The sequence below is a fragment of the Myotis daubentonii genome, chromosome 7 (assembly GCF_963259705.1).
Source record: "Myotis daubentonii chromosome 7, mMyoDau2.1, whole genome shotgun sequence".
NCBI classification, from domain to species: Eukaryota; Metazoa; Chordata; class Mammalia; order Chiroptera; family Vespertilionidae; genus Myotis; species Myotis daubentonii.
Window position 1 is genome coordinate 54,929,555 of NC_081846.1, and position 27,276 is coordinate 54,956,830.

A 27,276-nucleotide genomic window follows, 5' to 3' on the forward strand; every position below is an offset into this window, starting at 1 on the left:
GAGACTCGGCCTCACCCTGGGCCCGCTAGCGGCTGTTTCCGCTGCAGGAGTAGCTGCTCATCCCAGTCAGCCGAGTGGCGCTCCCACCGTGGGAGCACACTGACCACCAGGGGACAGCTCCTGCATTGAGCGTCTGCCCCCTGGTGGTCAGTGCGTGTCATAGTGACTGGTTGACCGGTCATTCTGGTCGTTCTGCCGTTTGGTTGCTGGGCTTTTATGTATAGATATTATTTCCATAATTTCCCCAACGAACACATTCGTTTTATAACCAGAAATAATCTTAGAACAATAACATACTTTAAATAAATGTTTATAACACTAACATTGAAATTTATGTTTTTTGTCAAGTGACTGGTTGCTTTGGGATACTTTATTGAGACATAATTCTAGGTCAGCTTCTATGCATTTCATTTTTTAAAAAAAAATCATTAGAATAAAATTATATGTTGATTTTGTTAAAAATAATCTTTTGCTAGACAAATCACAGAGTTAAAATATATTTTTGTCTTTTTAAATGAAACAAATGACTAGTATTAAAAATTAAACGAGCATTATATACATTTAACTAGAGATTAAATGCCCCCGATCCCTACCAAAAAATTATATTACATAATTCAGCTTCACTTTTTAATTACTGGGAACACCAAGAAATAAAATTTTATAATTTAATGTTTAGTAATAGATAATTTTTAATAAAAAATTTCTAAATAGTTTTTCCATACACTAGTCATAGGGAACAAGTCATACCATAAAATATAGCAAATTGCTTCTAGAAAAAGACTTGATTGGTTCTATCTAGAAAAAGCTGACTTGTTGACTTGATGGCAAACATAGGTATGCATGTTATATTGAAAATAAAATTAATGTAAACTTAATGAAATATTGAAATTTTGAAGTGCAAAGCAGCTAGTTAAAACTACCCTTCTTTCATTTACTTTTTAAAATGTAGAACAAATTTTGCACAATGCTCAATTGGTTAATTAAAATAAAACTTTAAAAGACTCCCAAGTAATAAATACTGCACATTCTTCTTTTAGGATCTGATTTTAGGTGTAACTAATTTGACTGGCAATATGATAAGCAACACCTGAATGACATACAAACAGGAGGGGGTAAATTCCAAGCACATTCTGAATGAGAAGAGCAACTGATTTTTCATAACCCAGACTCCTTTTTAACACATCCATGCCTTCTCCATCTAAAACCAGGTGCTGTTCCCAAAGGAGAAAACACTGCCCTCCTGTGGTCTTCATTGGAGAAATGGGAACAGTTTTAGGTACCATGACTGCAGCATTTATACAAAACATCGTGAATGTCTCTAGTCTCATTTCTGGCTGTATTTCTTAAGCTGAAAGCTACGTCTACAACCGAGCATAAGGACAAAACCTCCTAAGTAAAGTTTAATATATAGGTAGCTACTTCGGTTAAATAGGTAGCTACTTCGGTTAGCTAAGAGGCATGCTCATGACTTTCTGACCCCAGAAGCTGACCTTCATTTGACTATCGTAATTGGACTATGCCAGCTACCTATAGCGTCTCACTTCCCCGATTAGGGAGAAGAGATTTCATCTCTGTTTCCCTTGTTGGCCAATTTTTTAGCTAAAAGACATTTAAAATTGTACAGCAGGCAGAACCCCAGGGGACCGAACAGTGTTCCAACATCCTCAAAGGCTTCCCATCACTTGAAAAACCAAATTTTTCCTCCTGTTTCTTAAACTCACCAAAGTAGGCAAAAGCAATTTTAAAAAGTCTTTGTGTCTAGCATTGGAACTTTCTCATATTTCACACCATTATATAAATGTCACTCTAACCTATATGTATCACAAATGCTACGCTAAATTAGGGCCAAATTTGCAACCTAGTTTAACTGGGTTTCCTCTTTTTGCAAATGCAGTTTTTGTGTCTGCATTTAGCAATGCATACAAAACTGTCCGGGTAGCTGACTGCTTCGAATTGCTAAAATTGAGAATGGACGTGGAGAGCGTCCGAGTCTTTATGCATGTGCCAAAGCAATCCTGTTTCCAGTCATAGGAAGACTTCCTAATCAAAGGGGCCTCATTTATACTGCTAAGGTCTTGGACTACTTCATGGACTCTTTTTGATTTAGTAAAGGAAAAACGGAGTTCTAAGAGGGGACGGATGGTTTTCTAACCTCTGTCCTTCAGACACAGAGTGGAAGTGCCTCATGTGGTCAGAGCGCCGACTTTAGATTTCCACAGCCGAACGGGCTGTCCATTACTAGCTATGTGACTTAAACTTAGCCTCATTTGCATTTTCAGTAAAATAAAGATGATAATGCTGGCCTCATAAGGTGGTTATTATGAATGAATTAGGGAGTATTCGTGAAAGTGTCTAGCACAGAGAAAGAACTTAACCAAGAATTTATTATTATTCTATCACCATCACTTCTTAGACTAATAAATACTCTAATGGATAAATAAGTGTCCTAGAAGCATGATTTTTTAAAAATAGTACCCTTTCTCATCTTAAGTAAAGGCTCCTCACTCAGTTCACTGTATAGATACAATGTCCTGAGTCCTCCAAATAAATTCTTCAAAACAAATGCCCGATGCTGAGATAAAATATTTTAACAACATATTGCTCAAATATAGCACCTTTAAATAGGAAATAAATTTTTTTCTTTCCACCCCTACAGAAGGTGGTATCTATTATATATTCATTTGGATTCACAAAGCATTTTAGAATAAAAATGACAACTATAAAACATAATTATTATGGAAATAGTATAGGAATTAGATATATTTTCATATAGTGTAGTGAAGTATAAAGTTTCTGAGCGTGAGCGTACAGAGTTCCGCCACCACATCTGCTTTTAGAAAACGTACACGTCAGAAAGAAATACCACTTCCTTTAGGAAATTATGCACTCTCTTTTCAGATGAAGAAAAAGCTACAAATACATTTTAACGAGACACATAGTGTCCCCTTTTCACGAGCTGTGGTTGTAAATTCTTACTGAGCCATGGTCCCGCATCTTCATCTCCTCCCACTGTGTGCACCTGCAGCATTATAAAACGTAATTCTCTCTGGATACATAATTGAGTGCTGTCTTCACTATCTATGACATCACACCAATCATCACATCATGATACTTTGTGACATACAACCTGGAATCTTTGATTAATCAAAATAGTTTTTATAAAGCAAACTGTTTATAATTTAAAACAGTGGGATATATTGAATTGCGACTACAACAATGATTTGATAAATATCGCATATTTAGCAAACTCCTAGAATATTTTGAGATGAAGTTCCACTTGAAGATGGAGCAATTTTAAGTCCAACTAGAGACTGCAATGGTGCATATGTGTTTCATTGAAGCTTGTGCATCACATTACCTATGCATCAAAAAATGCAAAGAAAATAAACGTTGGTTGTAACAGTTATAGCTACTCTAGCTCAATGAATTTGTGACAAACATTCTGAATTTTTAAAAATGCTTCATATTTGTACCAGTACCAAAATAATCTAAAGTCAGAACACTTTTTTTCTGGATATAATTATATTATTATAATTTTCTACCTTGACAGGTGACAATTTTAGAAAACTCTAAATACAACTTCTAGTGTATGCACTAAAATAAAATGTAACAGATAGACAACTCACCATAGTATAAGTAACACATTCAAATTTAGTAATTTATTTTCCAGGTGGAAACCAGGCTTCTTGGAAGACTTCAAACTCTGCCAAATGGTCTGATTTTACCATAGAGGTAGGCACTAAAGAACTAAATTTACTTCTGTATAATCTTTGTTAACTACATTTTACATGCAAATGTCTATACAACCATGTTAATGAAGTTATAGAGACAGAAAGAAAGTTGGCATTCCTATTGTTCTGTTTTATTCAAAAGCAACTTTTCAACTGACTAGCTGCATCATTTTAAACCACTTTTTATTTAGTCACAAGAAAAAAAGAAGCCTAACAATGTATTCAAATTCCATCACAAGTCAAGAAAAATGATACCTTACTTTTGAATAAAATTTAGGTGTGACAGTTCTTCTCCCATACCTCATGAGTTTCAGAACATAGGAGACTTCTATTGGAATCAGACAAAAAAGTTCTGTTGATAATAAATATTTAGAAAAGTACATTCTTCAGGTACAGAGTTGGTTATTCAGAGGAAGGAATTTTTGTCCTCCCAAGAAGGGACTCAAATTTTTCTGTATTTCTAATGAGACTGGATGCTTATTTGACAGTTATCCAAAATCTTTTTTCCCAAGAAATATAAATATATGTATTTAAATTCAATACGGGTGAATTGTCTATCAAAAATATGGTATTCAAGCTTCAAAACCTATATTGGCAATGAAAGTGTACGGTATCCTTTCAACTAGAATGTTCATAATCCAAAACTCGTCTTGGATTATAAGTGTCCCTAGGGTTTAAGAAAAAGAACATTTTTAATCTAAAGTCACACTTGATATGTAATAACATTGAAAGTAATAACACCAGAAGTGTAGGTGATAAAAGGAGAAAAAGGCAGAAAAAAATGGTGGCAACTCTGCCTTTCTCGTAATGTTACAGCCACAATTAATACAATTGTATCCCCAAACAAACAGAAAAATAAAGCAAAATAAGCCTTATTCACCCTTACACATTGAAGAGAATCAGGATCCTGACCCAAATTTCAAACTCTGTAAAACCCCCAACACCAATGTCTAGGAAACCTGCCACATCCCAGAAATAGGCAGGTCTTCAACCTTGGAAATAGGACTATTAAGAATTCACAGATTATCTGAAACATTTGCTAATCACCCCACCCCCCGAGCTAGAGGGAGAGGAAGACTCAAAGCACTAGGGAGAGCCTGCTGAGAACACGCCAGCCGGCCCTTGTAGGGGTTTAGGTTGTCAACCTAATCCCCGCCACAGCTATTGTATGACTGTATCAGGGAAATGGTGTACGTGTGTGTGAGGTGGGGGTGTGGGGGGGACAAGCATGTTAAGAAATTTAACAAAGTCAGATGATTTTTTTTCTTTAAACATTGGAGAGTGTTGTGTTTATACATGCTGGGCAACAGAAACCATAAATCTTGCTGGATTTCTGCAAACTGCTGCGTGCAGCCTGCAAGCAGCATTCCTGTCAATGGGAGGAAGAGACAGACAGAAATCCAGACAGACAGGCAGCACCCCCAGGATGTGAAGCTGTTCCCACTGCAAGCTGGAGTGGAAGGAGATGCTGACATCCAGAACAAAGTGTCCTTCGCGGGGTGCCAGAGCTCTCCCTTCGTGGTCTCGGTGTGTAGAAAGGATGCTCAGTGGCAAGGTCTTCATGTCCCTCTTTTCTGGAATCAAAATACAGAAAGGGCTTTTTAGTTATTCTGGAACTTCTTCCTGTAGAGCCCATTGTTGTGTTCCAGGAAACAAAACTCAGCAAGACAACAAAGACTAGATCTGCTGGAAGGAAGGCAATAAAGAGCAAGTCCTCTCCAGAGGGTAATTAGCCCTTAGTCATTCATCCTGGAAGTCCCAGCTACAGCTCAGGTTAATGTTCAGGTAGCTTCTCTCTATTTCCTTAAGACAATTTTTTTAAACATTTTTTTCCCCCCAGAACGTTATACTATTAATTGCCAATTTGCATATGTGTGCAGCTGCTGTTTTGGCTCTGAACTCAATTCGATAAGCTTGCTGGAGGTATCGCAGAGCACTTGGCAGCTTTCCTATTTGAAAAGAAAGCCTCTCTCCACAACAGAACAGCTGATCGTCTATCAGCGATAGACCCTGATGGCGAGAATTACAATTACACTACTTTTCACACTAAATCTGGGTGATAGCTACTTGGAAAGAAGTTTCATCATTTTTTACCACAAACTGGAAAAAGAATTACATGGTCATGCTGTGCTTTTAAAGGCAGTTTGGTTCACGTTTGTCTACTTAACACCTAATTCCAAGAAGTCCATAGGCACCCAGAGATCTGGATGGCGCGTAATGAATTCACTGTTTAGGTGGAAGATTTAAAAAATCTACCTCAAATTACGTTTATTTACAAGGCGGCCAGGAAGTGTTAAAGTTGTTAGACGCTTCATTTATTAAATAATTTGTGGGTATTTTCAGTTGTCATATCTAGAGTCATGGGGTTTGCTTTTTTTTTTTTCCCTTCCTTTCCTTTTTAATTAGCAATCCAAAACAATGCAACTGCGATTTAACAATTCCTCACATCATCTTGGGCTCTTCGGTTCAGCTGTGAATGTGAGGTAGTTCGGGTTGTTACGTTGGTGCGTTGACAAATGACGTGGGTCGCATGGTGCTGTGAGGACCCAGCAGCCCAGGCAGGTCCTACCTTCGTGCATTGCTCAGGAGAGCGAGGGGCCTTGCAAGAAGGCATTTGGGGAGCTGAGCACCACCCAGGAGGACACAGCGACTGGGGCAGGGGACACTCATAATGACTGGATTTGTGATCACCACTTAATTAACTTCCTGGTTAATGTGCAGGTCCTGCTTGGGAAACTCAGCACCTCTTCACCCAAGTGCTTCTTGTCAGAGCCCTCACCCCTCTCTCACTTTCTGGGACGTCAGAAAGGACCGTCTTTCCTCCTTTTGCAAGAACACCCTCCCCCCCGCCCCCCCCCCCATCATCAGACAATGGAAGAGGCCCCTAGACAGCCCCCTTGTTCCTCTCTGTCTTCCCTCCCATCTTGACATTTAGACGCATTTGTAGACAGAAAGACAAGCAAGCAAACGAACCAGAGTGAAACCCACCTGGAGCAGAAGTGGGGCACGCTCACCCCTCCTCCTGACGTCGTGAAGCTAAGAGGAAGGTGGACTTCGTTTTCCCTTTGAGTCGCTGGCTTTCTTAGCTTTCTCACTCTCACAGACCATCCACCCGAGGACTACCCATTGATTGATCGCCCGTAGAGATGCATTTGGTGTAAAGGAAAAAAAAATCACAGTTTTATTGGCTCCCAGGAGACAAAACAAACAGAACAAGATATTCATATTAATGCAAACAATGCCACAAACCAGGGGAAGAACCGCCCGCGGGGCCAGGCGCAGCGCGGCCGGGTCGGGAAGGGCCCGGGAGCCGAGGTTTCCGGCCTCGCCGACCCCGGGCGCCGCTCTCCGGGCAGAGGAGCCCCGGGGCCAGCGCTGGACAGCCGGGCACGAGGCCGGACCGGCGGCGCGGGAGGAGGCCTCCAGGCCAGGCCTCCGGCCTGAACGTCCGCAGGGCAGGGCTGCCGGGCCCGAAAGCCCTCCTGGGTTCTCCCTCCCCTTCCCTGCGCCGGGACCCAGCGCCCAGCCTCAGTTTCCCTGCACACCTGGGGCCGAGGTGCAGCCTGGGAGGGAAGCAGGGAGCTCTTTGGAGGGAGGGAGGGATGCGACACGCATTCTCGGTTCGAAAAGCTCACCTTACCTTGGAGATGATATAAACACACATTTAAATGCAACACAAAACAATGCATAATCCAAAGCGAGGGGAGTAGTTGGTGCAGCAAATGCTGAGAGGTATGTAAGAGGCCCCGAGGCTGCCTGCGGAATGAGGAAGGAAGAAAGAAAATTCCAGGCACAAAAAAGGATATCTGCTCTACACCTACTCACACGCCCCACCTCTCCCCAAACCCACGAAAAGAAAACGAAAAAGAAGGAAAAGCTGTTAAGACTTGATTTCACATCTTTACAGTCAATGATGTGTTAAAAAATAGGGTCACCAAATGTTGCGTAGGGCAGACTTATAGTAAAAGTTATTTGTTGTTTATTTCTAAGTCAAATTTATCTGGGCATCCTGTATTTTTATTTGCTAAATCTGTGTAGCTTAACTTAAAAAGTACTTTATTGAAGAAGCTATGCAAGGAGACAGGCTTATGCGGTGATGCATATCGATGAGGATAGTTGGGGCATTTTTATTGGGACTTGGCCTTGGAAAGGAAACGAGTCATCCCTACCGCACACTTTTCCAAGCATCTTGTAGGGTGGAGGAGAAAAAGAAATGACTGAAATGCTTGGAAATGTCCTTATATTTGGGGGGAAGTGGTGTCGTCGTTGACTGGAAAATGGGCCAGCATTCCTCCCTGGGTTGGCTCCTTTCCAGGCCAGTGGAGGGTCCCATCGCAGGCCTGGAAGCAGAGTGGCAGTTACTATGGTACTCCCACGTCAGGACTATACATTTTTTTTTCTAAACTCTTACTATAGGGTCACATTGCTCATTGGCATTTATTTTGAAAACAAAACAAGAAAAAGTTGGGCCTTGAAAACTTTAAAGGCAGAAGGGTAGAGCAAAATCTGCTCTGAAATTCATCAAGTGCTCTAATCTACAAATAGATCTACCCAGGCCTTGTAGATGCTGAAAGAAAAGACTTTCACAATGCCAAAGGTAAAACCTCAGAAAAACACACAAACAGAACAGTGGGCCTTTGCATATTGGAGTGTCGCAGTGTGTGTGTGTGTGTGTGTGTGTGTGTGTGTGTGTGTGGAAGCTGCTTAATAGAGGAAGCCTGCTGCTTGCTTTTCTTCCTCAGTCCGGGTTAGAGAAGCTTTATTGAGGAAGCTTTATCGCCCTTACCGATCCTTTGGATTCCCAGTGAGCTTGCCTTCCTTCTAAGCCAATTGCTTGTCATTGCATAATGCCCCTTTCTCACTGGCGATTAGTGCCATTTAACAACTTTAAAAAGGAGAAATTATTTATCTAATGAGAGCTGTTTCCAGAGTAGATTTATCAAAAGTTGAAAAGATAATATAGCCTGGAGACCTCCTCATGAGCCTCAAGGCTATCTCTAGACAAGTGCAGGCCAACTCTTAACCCAAATGAAATATCTGGTGTAGAAAATGTTTTAGCTCTGGTTTATTAGTTTGGAAAATACATACTGGCTTACTGTTTACCTCCTCTCCTATCTTAGTTTGGACCTCAGACTTCAAAAATATATTCCAAAACTTGCTGTTCCCTCACTGGGTCAGGCATGAGAAATGCTCTACACTCAGTGTGCTAAAGTGCTTCTTACTCCCAGCGGAAATATTCTGGGCCTGTGTTCTGGTGATAAATTGATAATTCCTAAAAGGACGCCCCACCCACTGGTCAGGTAGAGTCAGGCTCTCCCTACTGTCTTATTGGTTTAACATAATGGCTAGTCTCTTTCTTTGTATAAAAAAGACTTCTGACATAATGATTTAAGCTTCCTATGAAGCCAAGTACAAAGCCAATGTAAAAAGTGTATCTTTTTTTGAGGTGAGGGATTATTATGGAAAAAAATAGTGGATTGAAAGGCTGAAGAGCTTGAGGTGGGTTCTACTTATTTGAGTGGACGTGCAGGACTCATTCATTCCCTTTAGACAGTTTTTATTTTGTTTGTTTTGTACACACACAAAAATGTTGTATTCTTCAGTCTTTAAGATTTTTTATTTCTAAGGCAGTTATTCCTTGAATTAATTTATAAGCAATAACTCATATTCTCTACACTGCTTCCAAAGGAGATAAGCAAGATATTTTTAAAAAAGTATTCTTGATATAGCTCTAAACAGCAAAGTTGTCCAGGAATTTCAGATTCCAAGGGGATATTCAAGTGAGGGAGACCAGTTCAACATAAAAGGTTGAACAACCAGGTGCATATACTCTGGAAAAGTGACCTAAAGACAAACAACTCTGTACAGATAGGACAAAGGCCCAACTCGACCCCAATGAAATATTTGGGGTAGAAAATGTTTTAGTTCCAGTTTAATAGTTTGGAAAATACATAGGCTCACTTCCAGTTCATACTGGCTTACTTTTTTTTCCTTCCCTATATGACCTTTGGTTTAGAATTTGGACTATTAAAAAGTGAACATTGTGTTTGGGCATTATGGTAAGGCTTGACTCCATGCGTTAGGTACATGTTTGAGCACTTATACTTCAGTCCTATTTGGGGATTGAGACCTCAGAAAGAAGAGGACTGAAATAGAGCAAAGGCTAAAGTCATTTAGTAAAATACCACTTTTGAATATTCTAGTGTTTTTTTGTATGTTAAGTCTACAAATTCATCCATGAGGATCTCTGAGGCTGGAGGAGGTTACTAATCTAGTTGAAACTGCTTCTAGAACTGCCCTAAGAAAATTGCTTCATGATGTCCTATCCGTGTTATAAGGTGATGTGTCTTTTAATTTGAGGTCCTCCTTGAACTGTAAGCTCCAACAAGCTTTCGCTAAACAGACTTCATTCACATTCTGAATCTGGTTTTTGTCTCACACATATTAAATTTTACAAAACAGAAAGAAACAATAGAGCTTATTAGGAAAAACTTGTTTTGAATAGCAAATTAAGCTTAATGGAAATAGGCACATGTTTTATCACGGTTCCTCCCCCCCCCCCTTTTTTTTAACCAATTGAACATTTACATCTTTTTTAATGTGCTGTGATTTCCCCCTTAAGTCTTAAGCTGGCACCACACACGTTCAAGAAATAAGACCTATATCACTTGTATCTACTGAGAGAAATCATTGTAATATTGTGGATTTCAAATGCATAGCTTTCCGAAAAAAGATTTAAGCAATCAGCCCTAAACTGTATTAATTAAATCATTGTGGCAGTCTAAGAATCCAAAGAGCCACCTAATTTCTAAGAGAGTGTAAATCAACTGTCAGTTCTGACTGGTTTCAGATTATGCCTTGTTCTTGGAGACTGGAAACCTGTACAATCAGGGGTCCACCTGACTAGACGGTTTGCTATTGAGAGATATGCCCCAGGTGGAGGCATCTTCAAAGCCAATATATTTTCTTTATAACTGGTGTCAAATTGATGTATATATTAAAAAATCTTGGAAAATGATCTCAAAAAGGAAGTAACAGCCCAATGAGCCATATGTTCAGGGAACCTAACAGGTTTCCACCGGGACCAAATTTCACTTCACCTTTTTGTCCTTATGTGCAAATAAAAACTTATCTGTAAATGCACCATTAAAACGGTCTTGCAAATTTGTGAAGTCTAAAGACTGAGAAGACTAAACTCATAACAACCAAATTGTTGGAAGATAACAAATTTTATTAACTATTAGAAATACGTCACGTAACACGGAATTGAATTACATTTATTTGAACTTTATAGGTTCACTGCTTCAGAGAGATACTTTTATAGAATTGGTTAACGAAAGGCTGATTAGAATAGCTAATAAATTGCTTAATTTTGATGCGGATGGTGCATCCGAGTCTCCAAGTTTACGTTTAATAAACATGTAAAGGTAATTTTTCCCTCTGTTACATAGGTTGCTATATTAACAGATTTCAGATGCCAGGGAGTTTTTCAAATGCCAGACCCTACTCCAGCACTGAGAAGTCTGTGAGGCACTAAGGACAGAGAGGCCTGCTGAGTGGTTTTCCAGAGTAGAAACCAAAAAGAATTAACATTTATTTACACACAATGCTTAATTGAAGTCTTTTAAGAATTCTCAATTTAAAAACTGTTAAACATTCTGTATTATTTTAGTTGATCCTAATAATTTTACATTCAGCTATTGTATTGGTGTGCTGAGGCATATTCTAAAAGGAAAAATGCTTGCTGTGTGCTTGAATAGTATTCATATAACTAGGTCAATCATGGTGATATAAAATACCCAAATCTTTTCAAGTGATTTTTACTTTTTTGTGTTGTACTTTTACTGTGAAACATTGCAAACTGAAGGGTAGGGAGAATAGTATCAATATGCATGACAGTTTTATCAAATCTTCACATTTTAAATTGATTTAGAGGAACAATTGTGTGTGTGAAGTTGTGCAATGGTAAAGGTCTACAGGAAAAGAACTGCCCAGCATGGATTATTTTTCAGCTGCTTTCCCTTCCATCTATGGCTTGGGGGAAGGAAGTTTATGTTAATGTAGACACCTGGTTAGCTAAAGAACAGGGAACCCATTAAGGAATTGCATTCTCATCAGTCTAACTCCGACCAGTTCTCTGTAGCTGTGTTTCCTTTAACCTACTTAAACCATCAGAATGTTAATGGTTCAATGTGTTTAAACCTTTCAGGGTGGTTTATGTTAGGCCTGTAATAGTAAAAATGTAAGAATAAAAGCGTATTTTAAGCAAAAGCTGTAAACTCAACAATCAGCTTTTAAACTCAAACAGTAGGAGGAAATTATATCCAAAACCACAGCTCCAGGGCCTCAGGCTCTGCTGGATTCTCGGTCCAGGGGCAGCCACAGCCCTGATGTTTTGACCAACTTCTCTCAGGCCAGAGCTCAGAGCCAGCAATCCTGACCCCCTCAGGCCTCCAAGACTCCGAGGCAGAGGGTGGGTGGCCGGTTTCCTAAGGGCTTTAGCTCACCCGGGGCAGTTTAATGGTGCTTCTCCGAGGGGTCTAGAAGCTCCTAAGTCTAGGTTTGGGTCAGGAGGCTAAGCCTTGGAAGCACAGGCCTATTTGTCTTCCTTCTGGACGTAACTAAATCGTGTGGTAGTTTAGCTCTGACCTGCGCTGGGGAAGGGGGGAGGGGAGAAAGGTTTTGGGGTCTGCAGGAGATCAAGGAACAAGGGAGACTTTGCTGGCGGCTGCATCCGTCCTGGGGCCCGAGCCGGGGTCTGCCGTCTGTCCAGGGGCCTTCTTTGTTGTTCTGGCCCCTACTCCACGCCCCCGCCCGCCCCTGGCGCTTCCTGAATTCGCTTAGGTTCCCGTTCGCCGCTCCACGCGTGCAATCCACCGGCAGAAAGCGAGTGCGCGCGACCACGCAGGTTCGCGTCCTCTTCTCCAAGACCTGGCACCGCGATCCGGGGCCCTGGGTCCCGCCGGGCCCCAGGCGCACCGGCACGAGTGGCCTCCGCGGCCCGGGCCGGCGAGCGGTGCCCGCGGGGGGTGCACGGGGCGCGGGGCCGCGAGGGGCGCAGTGGCAGTGGCTGCGTTCCACTTGCCAGCGGCGGGGAGGACGCGCGGGAAAGCGGGGGAGCAGGCAGCGGGTGGCGGCGGCGGCGGCGGCGCGGGCCGCTGAAAAGGAGGGAGCGCCGCGGGCGGAGGGGGGCGCGCGGAGGAGGGAGGCCGCAGGAAGGAGGGAGCGCGGCAGGCAGGCGGAGGGAGGGCTGATTAGCATGCAGCAGCGCTCGCGCGCCCGGCTCCATTGTTTTAACACCTCCCCTCTCCTCCGCGCCAATCTGTCACCGTTCAGCAGGCGAACGCTGCTGCCTCAAATGCTGCTCTTCTCAAATGAGACGGATAATTAGTTGCCCCGCACGAATGCCGCACTCTTCTCACCCCTGATTGCTATCACCTTCTTGCTCCTGGCAGTTTTGACACCTCGTAATCAGCCTGCTGCTTTTCTCTTTTCTTCCCGACTTCTGTTTCCCTCCCCCCGTTCCTCCTTAGTGTGTTTATTTATTAATTATTACTATTACTATTATTATTACTATTCTTTTAAATGCAATCTGGTTCCTTTTTGGACGAGGCAACCGCCGAGTCACCCTCCCGCGTAGACGTGTGCGCCTCTATATGTCGATATAAGATAGGATGTGCGTGCGTGAGTCGGGGGCGGGCTTGCGGTTTTGCGGGAAACTGCTTCCACGCGGAGAGAATTCTCTTCTCCTTAGGATATTTCTGGGAAGGGAGGAGTTGGGCGAGGGACGGGAGAGGAGAGTTGGGGAGACCTCCATGAATGCTTTGAAGATCTCTTAGAAACTAATCAACTGGGGAGTCTTGGAATCCGCTGTCAGAAGCGCGTTCTCCCCGCTCCCCACTAACAAGCACTGACAGTCTAATTACTGCGGCTACGAGCAGCTGTCGCGGCAGCAGCCGGGAGAGAAGGCGCCACGGGCTGGGCGCGCCCGGCCGGCCCCGCGGAACCGCCGGAACCCGGCCCGACCCCGGGGAGGATGGGGAGAAGGGCGAGGCCCCGCACCCGAGAGGCCCGCGGGCAGAAGGCGGGCCTCGGAGCCGGCGGACGCGCTCATCGTTCACATTTATAAAGTCTTTACCTTGAAGGTTAAAAGATGTGAAAGAAAAAGGAGGGGCCGCGGGGAGTGGGAAGAACATCTCCCGAGCTTCCACCCACCCCCGTTCTACCTCCCCGAGCTCTCCCTCCCCCGGTGTTGGTAAAATAACCACGCACCCCGGGCTGAGGGGGCGGGGTGAGCCAGGCGCGAGTGTAGGAAAGCAGATGTCCCCGCTGGCAGCAGCCTCAGCCTCCGGGGAGCGCGGCGCCGGGGGGCCCTCCCGAGGACATTCACCTCCCACTTCTCAGGCGTCCCGCTCACAACTGCCTCGCCTCGGCGGGGGTGTTTTTTTCAGACTCAGCGTTTCGCGTGTGCAGCTTTTTTACCTGGGAGCTGTTCTTACCCGGCCACGCTTAGCAGATGTCAAGATGCAGCCCCTGCACGACTCAGTCATCAGAGACAGAGGGAGAGGCCGGGAGGTGCCCACTCCACCTTCAGCGGCTGCCAGCCGCCCCTGCCGCGCAGGAAGGAGCCTGTCCTCCAGGCTGCCTCCCGCGGGCCCGAGAGGGCTTTGTCCCGCCGAAGCCGGTAGTCCCAGGACCCAAAAGAAAACAAGGGTTCCCCGCGCTTCCTGCACACGTGGTGATGTGGGAAAAGAGAGAAGCGGGGTCAGCGATACACTGTCATTGGAGTCACTTTCTGGGCTGTAATTTCTTTGGGTTGTCAGTAGTCTAGTAGATGTCAACTGTGTGAGAGGGGCTTTTCCTCTTTCAGAAAAGGAGAAAGAAAAAGCATCCCCTTTCGCGATAGGTACAGTGGTATATTCTGGCTGGTACTCACTGGAGTGTTTTTATTTTTAATTTTGTGTGTGTGTATGGGGTGGGAGAAGTGAGAGGGGAGGCTGGGTGGGTGGAGGTTGGGGGGGGGGGAGAGACTGGGATAATTGTCTAGGCATTTCCATTCAGACCCAGTGGCAATGAAAGAAAGATGTACATGCCGCAGACACCTTCACAGTGAATACCTAATCACCACTATGTCACCTGGGTGAGGAAGATGTCAGTGTGATGTGCTTGGCACCCTGAGAAGTTGAGGCACTGCTCTCATCCTTCCTCAAGTTAAGGCTCTTCACTGTGGCACAGGGGCCTGCTCCAATTTCCTCATCCTAAACCCTCCAGCTTTTCCAAACACATGTTCCAAAGAAGGCTTAAATTTCTGTTTTGAGAGTTGCAAATCAATGTTTACTTCATAAAATGTAAGTCATGCCTCAACCATTTAAAAAAATTGGGGGTGGGGGAGGGAGGGAAGAGAAACCTGAAAGAATTACAGGGAAGGAAATTTTAAACATTTTGCAGCCTTCTGAACTGGTATCTTCTCAATGTCTCCCAGTGGCCATCAACCAGGCTGCTAACAATGAGTAACAAATTTATCAACAAGAATGTGAATATTACTAATATAAATAAATATGGATATAGTTTTAGATTTGCTTCCATTAAATGCAAGTATGTTTCTTTAGTTAGTGTGAAAAATAATTAAAAAATTCAAAGTGAGCTACTAGTTGTAATAAAATATCACCTAACCTGGTATCACTCTTCTATCAAGTTATTGGAAATAAAACATGCATTTTATAAACTTTCCAAAAATGTGTGTTTTTTCCTTTACATTTTTTTACTCAGGAACAAAGAACACATTGATGATCACAATATAAGTAGCTCTTTAAATACTTAATTCATTTCATCATGTAGCTACACAGAAAAATTAAAACCAAGTATATTATTTTAAAAAAATCTAAAGTGTTTAAATTGTTTTACTAGTGATTTTATCACTGGGCAACAAATGTCTTAGGTTTTGTATTTAGATGCTCATGTTGTCTGCTATTCTCTATTATAGGTTTATTAAAAAAGCATATCACGTAGAGCATAAATAATTTAAAAATTTTAATGAAAACAAATGAAACATTTGACATCACCAAATTCAATAGATATAACTAGGATTCCAAGCACTAGGCTTAGATAGTTGAAACAAACATAAATTATGGTCATACAATTCTGTTACGTCACATACATAATTGTGAATTATGGTAATAAACACTGTAAACATGAACACAATCAACGGCAATTTGATCTTTTAAAAGATAATAAAGGAGGGTTATAATATAAGTTTAGAAAAAATTCAAATATCTGTGATTTTTCAATAAATGATCTTGAACTAACTTTGCAATCAAGTATCTACAGTATTACAAATCCCAAATCATCACATAGAACAGTGACATGTCTGTTTTCAAATGCGTCTTAAGTCTCCTCAATTAAAGTGTGAATTAAGATGCCGGAGGAAATCCCCCATGGAAGTAATGGATGGTGGGAGAACTTCGTGACAGAATTCACATACTCGAGGTATATGCAGTTCTGAGCCTGTGCGACTTAGTACCGATGATAAGTCACTGTCTTGATTAGGAAAGGGCTTCCAAACAGGCTGCAGGAAACAAAGAAAAACATTTCCTGTTATTTGTACTTAAAATCAATTTTCATTGAATTTCAAATTCAAATAGTTTGAATGGGTTATGTGCATATATATGAAATCCCTAATATGAAAGCAAATTACCTTTCCATAGAGTTAGCGTGAGACATGACTACATTCTCTTTTTCATAAGGGGTACAACTAAACTGTGATTAAAAATCACTTAAATACACTTCCATGTACTTTGTCTTCACATATTTAAAAATTTTCCAACTTTAGCACCAGCATATTTTAATACCAGTACCACAAAGGCAGTAGTTTTAGAACAACAGTCAATAATTGAGACCTTAAAAATTAAATTCTACCTTTTCTATTTTACAATAGAAACCTTAAATTATAGGGCCTTTATTAATACATAGTCCATTAGACATAATATGTATATATACATGCATTGTGATGAAGAGAAATTCAAATTTCACTACTTATAAACAAATACATAATGAGTAAATCATATGCAAATGTTTTTTTGATTTTTGAAAAGTTTTTTTTTCTTTGAAACTACCAGACAAATTCCATTGATTATTTGTGTTTTTTTAAAAATCACAAACATTTAGCCCTAACTGGTTTGGCTCAGTGGATAGAGCGTCGGCCTGCGGGCTGAAGGGTCCCAGGTTCAATTCCAGTCTAGGGCACATGCCTTGGTTGTGGGGGTCGATCCCCGATGGGGGGGGCGTGGAGGCAGCCAATCAATGATTCTCTCTCATCATTGGTGTTTTTTTCTATCTCTCTCTCCCTCCCTCCCTCTTTCCCTCCCTCCCCATTTCCCTTTCTCTCTGAAATAAAAAATATATATATTAAAAGAAAACACACCACAAACATTTAAATTAATCATTCAACAAAATCTAACACCTGATTTATTCTTTCTTATTTTGCTCCTGTTACATAGTGCATAGTCTGGCCTTCTTTATTCCTTTTAGTGGCTGAATGAAGTAAAATCTGTTAATAGTTACCTAATTATAGAATTATAGAAAATTGTAATTCAACAAAACTATAAGCAGCATATAAATACCCTTAAATAACTGAATTTATTAGTAAAAAAAAAAAATTATACGAGAAGGGCAAGGAAAAGCCTTTTAGCTCCATAGGAGGTATGCAATAAATACTTGTTGATTGGACTATCTTATTTTCCTAAAGTGTTGCAAGCCAAATTATTTTTTAAACTTGCTTTCTTACCTTGCATAGATGAATTACCTTGACATAGCTAAATGCTGATAGTTTGAGGAAAATCACCTCAAAAAGTCAATTTAAAGAGACACCTTTGTGTTCCTATTACTAATATGTTTTTAAAGTAATAGCCTAGTTCAACATCTAATACAGTGTTAGTTTTCATTCCCTCAATCAATCTCTTTCATTCTAGTTAGCCAATCATTTACAAAAACACTATATGTATCACTATTTGAGACATTTAGATATTAGTATGGAGGGCTAATAATAACACTGACTCAATTCCTTTTGTGAGAAGTGGTAATTTTATTACATAAAACAGTAATATCTGAAACATACATTCTGAAATAATTTTTGAAAAAACCTTTCTTCATGATAAAGAAGCAGTAATCATTTTGAGTATATAAGCAAATGTCTAGTTAGCTAGATTTAAATTTTACTGCTTGCAGTTTAAACAAAAAGTACAACTGATTACTACCTACCACCTTAAGGGGAAATTGATTTAGATATAAATAAAAGGTATGCTAAAATAATTATTAAGATCTATAAAATACTAAGAAATAGACTTAGAAGCAATTTAGCTTCTAAATTTGGTGAGCCAATCTTCTACTGCAATTTATCTTCAAAGTCCATATTTATCTTTCTTTGGATAAGGAGCTATTAATTAAGATTTGATCTCCTCATAGAATTTAGATGGGGTCCCAATGACTGACTCAGCAAAAGTAGGAAGAAAAGAAAGTCACACAGAGCAAAAATAAGCAAGTTATATTTTAGATTTTCTAATAATAGCCGAACGTATAAAAAAAGTGTTCAGTAGTAATGATTGATAAAAAGTAAAAATCTGAAAGATGTAACCACAATTTTGCTCCTGTTATTTCAACTCAAATTCTATTTACCATACTAGCTTTATTAATACAAATAAAATAGAAAAATATTTTTAAAAACCCATCTTAAGAAATAGTTTTTCAATCCTGAACTGTAACATGGCTTTCAAATCAAACTAATTTTGCCTTTCCTGCCAAAATATCAATTATCTAACCTTATGCCCCATGTCTTGTGACAGCTCAACACCAATTCTGAATTTTTTAAGCTTTGAATACTTTTCCATCAAGTTGTAATCACATAGCAGCTGCTTCCCTGCTCTATCACAGAAAGCAAATGCACAATGCAGGGTGCCATCTACTGAAACATGAATGCACAGGCAAACTAACTAGTAAAAGGACAAGCAAGAAATATAATGGAGAAAAAAGTAACAAGCATTAGAACTGATGCATTTCACAGCTCCACAGGAATTCTACTTGCAATAAATGAAATTGCTTAATTTGCTTCATTTAGTAGTAACTTATCACTAAGACTATGATGTGAAATAAGGTACAAAGTAGAATATAAGTGAGTTTGTAATTTAAGTTTATTGTCAGAGATGCCTAGTTTTCCTCACTACTAAAATATACCACAGCTTGGCTATTGCATCCTTTGTATGCTGATTTAAAAGTCTATAGCCTATCTGAGTACTTACAAAGCCAAAGGGTATTCATCAAGTTGTTTAAGACAAAGAGAAATCAAACAAATGTCTGCAAGTTATATAGACATTTACACCAATCTGTATTTTCATGAGTGTCTGTTTATTTTAATAATTATATATTTTCATTTGCCTTCAGGCATTAAAAGCTTTTTTTTAAAACTAAAAAAAATTATCCTGTGATAATACCTGAATAAAAAGGATGGTAGGAGTGGATTGGGGGGCATTAAGAAGTCTGCAAGTTTTAGGAACATTAAAGTATTTAATTAAAATAATATATATGCAGAGACTATTAAAAATATGTTAGGCTGCATGTTCAGTGCCAGATTAGAAACCAAAACTGAACTGTACAAATCTATGTACAGTATAAATGATAATGTAATAGGATTATTAGTTGAAAGACAGATTACTTATTTTGATAAATGGGAATATACAATGCAATTATTTCCTTATGCTACATCACAGATTCTTGTAAAGATGAGTATGATCTACACAAACTGTTAAATAGAGAAATGCCACTTGCTTCACAGTATGAAATTTAAAAAAGAATCCCATTATAACACTGATGCTGAGTGAGAGCTCTGTAAAGGGACTAAGAAAGTGACACGTGCTAGATATGGATAAGGCTTATGTATATTTTAAAACGTGTCATAAGTTTTAATTAAGGTACTTTATAATAGAGCTTTCCCATATTCATCCTTTATAATTTCATGTCATTTATTAGAGAGCTTGGATCTTTTATTGGGAGCTTAAATTGGCTTTTCATTAGTTTAAAAGGATGTCCAATAATCTGAAAGAGATGTATATCTGTGCCTGTTTGGCAAAATGTGTGTCCACACATAATATACTTGTTAATGTAAAACAGTTACCTGCTGTGGTCCTCGGACAGCTTTTCCTGGGGAATCAAGTGAAGGAAAAGGTGTATGAGACAGGTCCTCAAGTGGTAATGTATTTACATACAATGCAGGTGGCAAACACGGAGCTCTATCCAGAGTGGTCCTGATACAAGTGTTTACAAGATTTGAGGATTCTGTATTGTCAGTTGTTTTAAGGTTTTGTATAGCTGAGGCTATGGGGTCAATTCTCTGAATTTCAAATAAAGTTTCTTCTGTTTTAACAAAGTTTCCCAGGTCGTCTCTGATATCTATATTGAATTTATCTTGGCACACAGCCTCAGATGCAGCAGGACCAAGGACGTTGGGTCTTTCTGAAGTGCTATGCAAGAAAGTAGAGTCACTGTCCATCGGTGGAAACTTGACATTGAATTTAGAAAGTGATTCAAAAGAGGTGTCCTCTTCATCTTGGCCCAGTCCTCTTGGTGTGACAGATGTGATGCAGGATGCACTTCTATTTATATCATCGTTAGCCTGAGGCTCAAACAGCGCTTCTTGTTTATCTGCTTTATCTGTACACTGTATAGGCACCGAGCACTGTGTTCCTGCAGAGAAAAGAACACACAAGGAAAACAGTCATATACCAATCATTCTTAACAGTCTGAATGCCATTAGCCTTGGACAGATGAGCATTATTTTTTCTATTGGTTTTTATAGGAACTGAAGACAACTGTGATTTTTTACATTTGCTACTGTCTTACACAGAAATATTAGCATTCTCTGGTGGGTGAACTGGAACATGCTTATTAGCTGCAGTTTAACTGCTTTGTATTTTTCCCCCCAGGTCTTTTGCTGTAAACTTTGCATCTTGTTCACAGTTCTACTCTTCTACACTTAAAAAAACCCAAAACCGTTTGCTTGTAATGTATACATTTAAAATTTTGTCAGGAAGAGAAGCTGCAACTGCGAGCTTGCTTATTAGACAAATACCTTGTTAAAAGGGAAAATCCTTATGAGATTACACACACACACACACACACACACACATATTTATTACAGATTAAAAACCTATATGAATTAGCATATAGCAAAAATTAGCAAAAATTTTAAAGGTCATTCATTTCCCCTAATATTACTGTGTGACAGCATTTCACCAATCTATGTAGCCACTGTCTACTCTCAATAATCTATGTGAGAGAGTGGTGGAGGAGGAGGCGGGGGTTGGGGAGAAAGAAGAGAGTAGAGGTAAAAGAAGGATGAAGTTTTGGAATGCATGTTTAGCAAATTATATATGAATATATAAAAGCTCATCTTATAGATTAAACAAAAAAGGCCTCTGTAGATAACAGGTAGATATCAGGTAGATAGATACCAGGGCCTCTGTAGCTCATTTATCTAGAAGTCACTTGTCCAACAAATTCAGCTCTCTAGGACATAGGCAAAGCTAAAAAAGTAAATAAATGGAACTTCTCAGGAGTCAGAATTAGAGCCTCAAGCTCCACAGATATATGAGTTTTGCTCTTATTCTCATTTTAGATTTATTCTAACAAGCTTGATTATGTGTCCCTAGCTCATAGCTGGTTAGAAGCAGCATATTAAAATGTATGCATAGAGTTGTTGAAGGCAGATATACTTGTCAACAAGAGCTGAAGGCAGGAGAGGAGACAAGAAAAAAAAAAAGCAGATATAAGAACTCAGAAAACACTAGTCTTGTTTAGGGCCAGGAGGGGCTACATTTCTCAAGGAAAAAACAAACAAACAAACAAACAAATAAACAACCCCAAACAAAAAAACAATGATCAAAGCACTTTCCATGTTGATGATCCTGAGACATTAGAAAAGGCTCAGTTATGCTCTACAATGTTACTTCAAGAAGGCAGTGAGGTTGGAAGTTGATAATGTATTTTCATTAAATGGGCAAACAATAAAAATTAAAAATGATTATCACTTTAACAATGTAAATATCAATGAAGTTGTACACTCATGAATGGAAAATTGACCAATTTTGGATGCCGATTTAAGCAGACAGTTGTACAAAGCACCTTGCACAGTATCTGTTCAGGTTAGTAGATACTTAAGAGAAGTCAGTTCCTTCCCTTCCCCTAGGGTCTTTGCAGTCTCATACCAAGTTGCATTCCAATAATCCAACTGTTTGGTCCCTCTGTTATATACCTTCTATATTTTTTAGTACAGACCACCTTCTCTTGTTAGATTATTATAATAGCCTTTGAACTGCTCCCTTGCCTCTAAATTTATCTCATATTTAATCCATTTTCTACATCTCCCCACTCCCTACTGCCTTAATTTTTCTAAAGTGCAAATCTGGTCCTGTTACCTTCCTAATAAAACCTTTTCATGGCTCTCCATGGCCTTCAGCCTCTAGTTAACTCTCCATTCTCTCATATTCACTATACCTGTCTCACATCTTACTCTGGCTATCATGAACTTCGGTATAGTGCTCCAAAATAGATATGCTCTCTTCTTTTGTGGTTTTTGCACATGCTGTGCAGACTACCTGGTGTCCCATCCCACTACTCTTTGTCTAACTCTTACTTACTCTTTATTCCTTGGCTTAAATATTAATTTATCTGGATGGCTCTTCTGGCTTCCCAAGACTGGTTTATGCATGACTTGGGTGCTCTGCAGACTAAACACTCTGCATTGTACCTATAAGCATAACTTTCTTAAAGGTATACTTAAAGTGGTTTCTTAAGGTTCTAAACTATGTTTTGTTTTCCACTTATTCCCAGTACTGTGCCCAGTGCCCGACACATAGTATGCCCTCAATAAATGCAGTCTGAATGAATCTGTATTCTCCTCCCCTCAGAGCTAGGTATAAGAATCTACATTTGCTAGATAATCTGGCCTAGGAGTGGTACAGTAATTGAGATCAAGCTTAATTGTTTAGCAAGATTTCTTTGTCTGCTGAAGTTCTTAAAATCCATTAACTCTCAAGTAGTCATTTTCCTAGTAGTAGATTTAACAGTGGCAAGAAATTCTAGGAAACAGTACTTTCTTTGTAGATTATACTTGCTAATTGCAAATAACAAATAAGGAAAACCAACAGTTGAGGCACCCAAATTCTGTATCACCTGAGAAGGAAGAAACACTTATTGAAATGACTGTTACAAGAAGAGTCTGCTGCTGCTGATAATGCCAACATTAATAGTGCTTCTATGTGCTATGCACTATTATAATCATTGTATATACACAATTTCATTTAATTTTCAAAATATTCACGTGATAGATACTTTATTATCCCCACTTTACCAATGAGGAAAGGAGGCATGCATGGAGAGGTAATTCCAAGGCACTTGGCTAATGGATGAGTGGTAGATCTGGCACTGGGACCCAGGCAACCTAATTCTAGAGCCTGTGCTCTGGACCATTATGCTAAGTTGAACATGCCAGTTTCTATACACAGAGGAGTCCACAAAATGACAGAAATGTGCTATGAATTTCTTTTCCGATCCTCCCTGTGAACAAAACATGAAAAACCCAAACAGCTGTATTAAAGCAGATATTTCTTTCAGCATAACTACCTGGCATAGATCAGTCACAAAAAAAATTAAAAATCTTCTGGCCCTAGCTGGTTTGGCTCAGTGGATAGAGTGTCGGACTGCGGACTGAAGGGTCCCAGGTACGATTCTGGTCAAAGGCACGTGCCTGGGTTGCGGGCTCAATCCCAACTGGTGTGCAGGAGGCAGCCAATCAATGATTCTCTCTCATCATTGAGGTTTCTATCTCTCTCTCCCCCTCTCCCTTCCTCTCTGAAATCAATAAAAATATATTTTAAAAAATCTTCTCAATTAATCTGCTCAAGCAATGAAAGTTACTTTCTACCAAAAAACATTTTTTTTTAGCCCAGCCGGCATGGCTCAGTGGTTGAGTGTTGACCTATGAACTAGGAGGTCATGGTTCGATTCCCGGTCAGGGCACATGCCCAGGTTGCGGGCTCAATCCCCAGTGTGGGCATGCAGGAGGCAGCTGATCAATGATTCTCTCTCATCATTGATGTTCCTACCTCTTTCTCCTTCTCTTTTTCTCTCTGAAGTCAATTAAAAAAATTTAAACGTATGATTTTTAAGGCTTCTAGAAATCCAAGTTTAGAAAACTTAACATTCAAATGAGGTACACAAAAGCACTAACAGTGTACTGAGAAACATGATCAGGTGAGCAAATTGCTTTTCTATTTTGTTTACTTCAAGAAAACTTATTTTTTGCAGGGGAAAAAATATAAAATGAGAAATATTTTTAGATTTTTAAAATTTTAAAGTATAGGCTATCGGATCCACTGAGACTACTTTACAGTTTAACTTGTATATCGACAAAATAAAAAAATCTGATGGTTGTGACATTCTAATCCAATTATTCTTTTGCCCCGATCTCCACTGAAATAGAACCCTCCCTTCCACCAAAGTGCTTTTTTTGAAGCTACATTTGCTTAAATATACATTTTTATCTTTATTCCTTCTCAAGGCTATTGCCATACGTGGATGAAATGGAAAACGAAAGTAATAAAAAGGAAACATACAAGTCTACTAACAGCAATTTTCACGAATTATGTTTATTTAAAAGTAAAAATCAAATGTTAACAAAAGAAACACAGGGACAATAACATTAAATCTACTTTTTTCAGATGTATTATGCAAATCACATTTGAAATAGTTCCTTTATACTTTTTCAAAGTAGTGTTTTATCCTTGAAAAACATGCCTAGACATCCTTTTCCAAAACATTTCTTTTCCCTTTTGATCTACTACTGTCAACAGCCTAATATTTGATATTTTGGTTTCTGTTTGGATCCAGCAAAACTTCAGTGGAATCTGTGGCACAACAGATTTAAAACATTTCAAGAATAGTGTTATATTTACTTTTTGTGCTAGTTAATATAAAGCGTAAGAATAATGTTAGGAAGCAGCTTTAATGGGGAAGAAATTGAAGTTAAACACTCAGTGTTCTAGTTGACAGATACATACTAGATTTAGACCTGTGCAATTTAGAAATGGTCAAAGTATTAAGCCATGGATAATGTGGTAAGGCCAACGAATATTTCACCATTTCGATGTTTTGATAAGATGTTAATGTTCAAAAAAGCATGTTTATGAATTCCAGGTAGTACTTCTCTATAGCTAGTATATTTTAAGTAAAAATAATTCTTTCGCTTCCTAAGTACCTAGTGTTTTTAGTTGGCACAGATCAATCAATCTCTAATAAACATGACAAAAATTAAGATGGAAAAATTACTTTGGAGAGGTAAGAGGAAGAGAAGAGAAGCAATACATTATGTCTATCTACAAAGATTGTTTTGTTTTTCCAACACAACATGGTGTTCTTTTTCTGAAAATAAAATGGCAGTAGTAAGCAAAAAGTGAATTCATACTACAGAATAATTTTTAAATAGCCTAGATATAAGAGCTATAAGAAATGGAAAGTGATCGTTAATTAAAGGGGTGTTAGTCAGCACTGCTGCAACATCTTTCAGAGTGAAAACTGTAAATCACATCTCTTGGGAATTGCATATAGAATATCTCAAATCACAAGGGTAAAGGAGAATTTATCATAACTGATCAGTTTACCTTCCTTTTGTTTTCATAAGTGCTTGGTAGCCAGGTTCAATCCCCAGAATTCTGCTACTCATATGAACTACTGATGCAAACACCAGGAAGGCAGTCTGAGGTTTTAGGAAAGGGTGGAGCTTTTAAAAAAAACACTGCAACATGTGTAGAACAGATGTTCCTTTTAAGTTATTTTTAATACTAAGTTTGTACTTTGTGCCTCCAACAGAACTGGCCTCACAAAATGTGTAATGTTTATTTCTCAAACCAAATTACAAGCATCTATCTATAGTGTTCAATTAACTTTCAGACAGAAGTTAAAAACAAAGCTGATGTTATAATGTAACTCAGCTCATATATGTTAGTGTAGCTATAAGATTGCTTACTAACATATGAATTAATGTTTTATAAGACCCCAGAAAAGCAACTAAAAACTATTAGAGATATATCCTGTATTTTGTACTTTTTCCAAGGTGAAACTTCTCATTAAGATGATTAGTAATTGTGTCATTCAATTTAATCTACTATATGTATCACACACAAGAAAGAGGGAGCCAAGAAATTACATAAAATTATACATTACAAAATGTAAAGAGCACTTAAAATATTTCCATAATAAAAAAGAAATGTCAACCAATAAAATTATTATCAATAATACTAATATTACATTAAGTCAAACCTTACCAGCTGCAGTGGCTGAGACATTAAGTTTGCTTAAGTGGTCTTTTTGAGCTTTTGCTAGCATGCATATTCTATGAAATTCTTCTTTCAGATCCCAGAAAGTCTTCTCTATGTAACTCCTAAAAATAAATCAATATTTAAAAATTTAAGGATATTTCTTCAAATATTCTTTAATCATAATTCAAATTATACAGCACATATTTATGTATCATAAAATAATTACTGAAAAGTTAAAGTTAAAAAAAGTTTCAATTCCTAGAAAATATCCCCCAAAACAATTCTAATGTTTGGAGAGCCAGGCACAAAGTAAGTGAAAAATGGAAAGTTCTAATACATAAACGTAGGGCAGACTAACATATGTACTTATTCATAAATCACACTTATGCGGTCTAATTCGCACATTAGAGATATAATTGTATTAACTTTTGTTCTCTGTAAGCTTCTTAAGTAGAAGAAAATTAAATATTCCTCACTTTGATAAAGTTCACATTAAGAGCCATTGTATAAAACAATGTGGCCGTAATAGTTGGTTGAGAAATCCTTAATATAAAATATTAGTGCTTTAGAAAATTCAATTTTTGGATTCACCTCTGTTATAAACTGTATAACTTATTTAGGTTATTTTCACATTGAGCAGCCTTGGATTAGTCTCTTCTAGTTCTAAGAGGCTGCTATTTTCTTACAACTGCTAATATTTACAAAATATGTAAGAATATATTTCAACATTTGTAATTTTTAGAGTTGGCAAAAAAAAAAAAAAAAAAAGAAGATATAGAACTACCTTTCATGGAATACAGGACTGTCAAAACTCTTTGGTGAAGTTTCTTTTCTAGGAGAAGAAACCTCTTGTCTTCTTTCCTTAGAGATACAAAATAATTAACACTTTAAATTGCTTCTAAACTCAATAAGAATGGGTTAACAAAAAACACAATGGAAAATTTAAATTCCTCATTGAAAAATAAGTTTGGGTAGCTTACAGATATATAATAAGATTTTTTTCCCCTTTAAATGAAAATAAGGGGAAAAGGAAAACAAAGGCAGAAAAATAGGATGAAGACAAAGTATTTCTGTTCAATTATTATTTCCAATACTGATAATTCAAGAAATTTCCTCAGACCCACCTAGTGATCAAAATTGCTACTCTGATCACTAGTAGCACCTGAAATGACCAGAAAGTTTAG

The 27,276-nt window shown here is 38.9% G+C and overlaps 1 protein-coding gene across 6 annotated transcripts in view; it reads right to left on the minus strand.

Moving 5' to 3' along the window:
- Positions 1-15,748: 15,748 nt before the first annotated feature.
- TANK (TRAF family member associated NFKB activator) overlaps positions 15,749-27,276 on the minus strand; it is a 99,878-nt gene continuing 88,350 nt past the window's right edge. For all 6 annotated transcript variants that reach the window (XM_059704277.1, XM_059704281.1, XM_059704279.1 and 3 more), the window contains 4 exons: positions 26,877-26,953; positions 26,099-26,214; positions 19,894-20,462; positions 15,749-16,296 (listed from right to left, as the gene is read on the minus strand). In XM_059704277.1, coding sequence (XP_059560260.1) covers positions 16,126-16,296; positions 19,894-20,462; positions 26,099-26,214; positions 26,877-26,953 — 933 coding nt within the window. In that variant the 3' untranslated portion in view covers positions 15,749-16,125. The remainder of the gene's footprint in view (positions 16,297-19,893; positions 20,463-26,098; positions 26,215-26,876; positions 26,954-27,276) is intronic.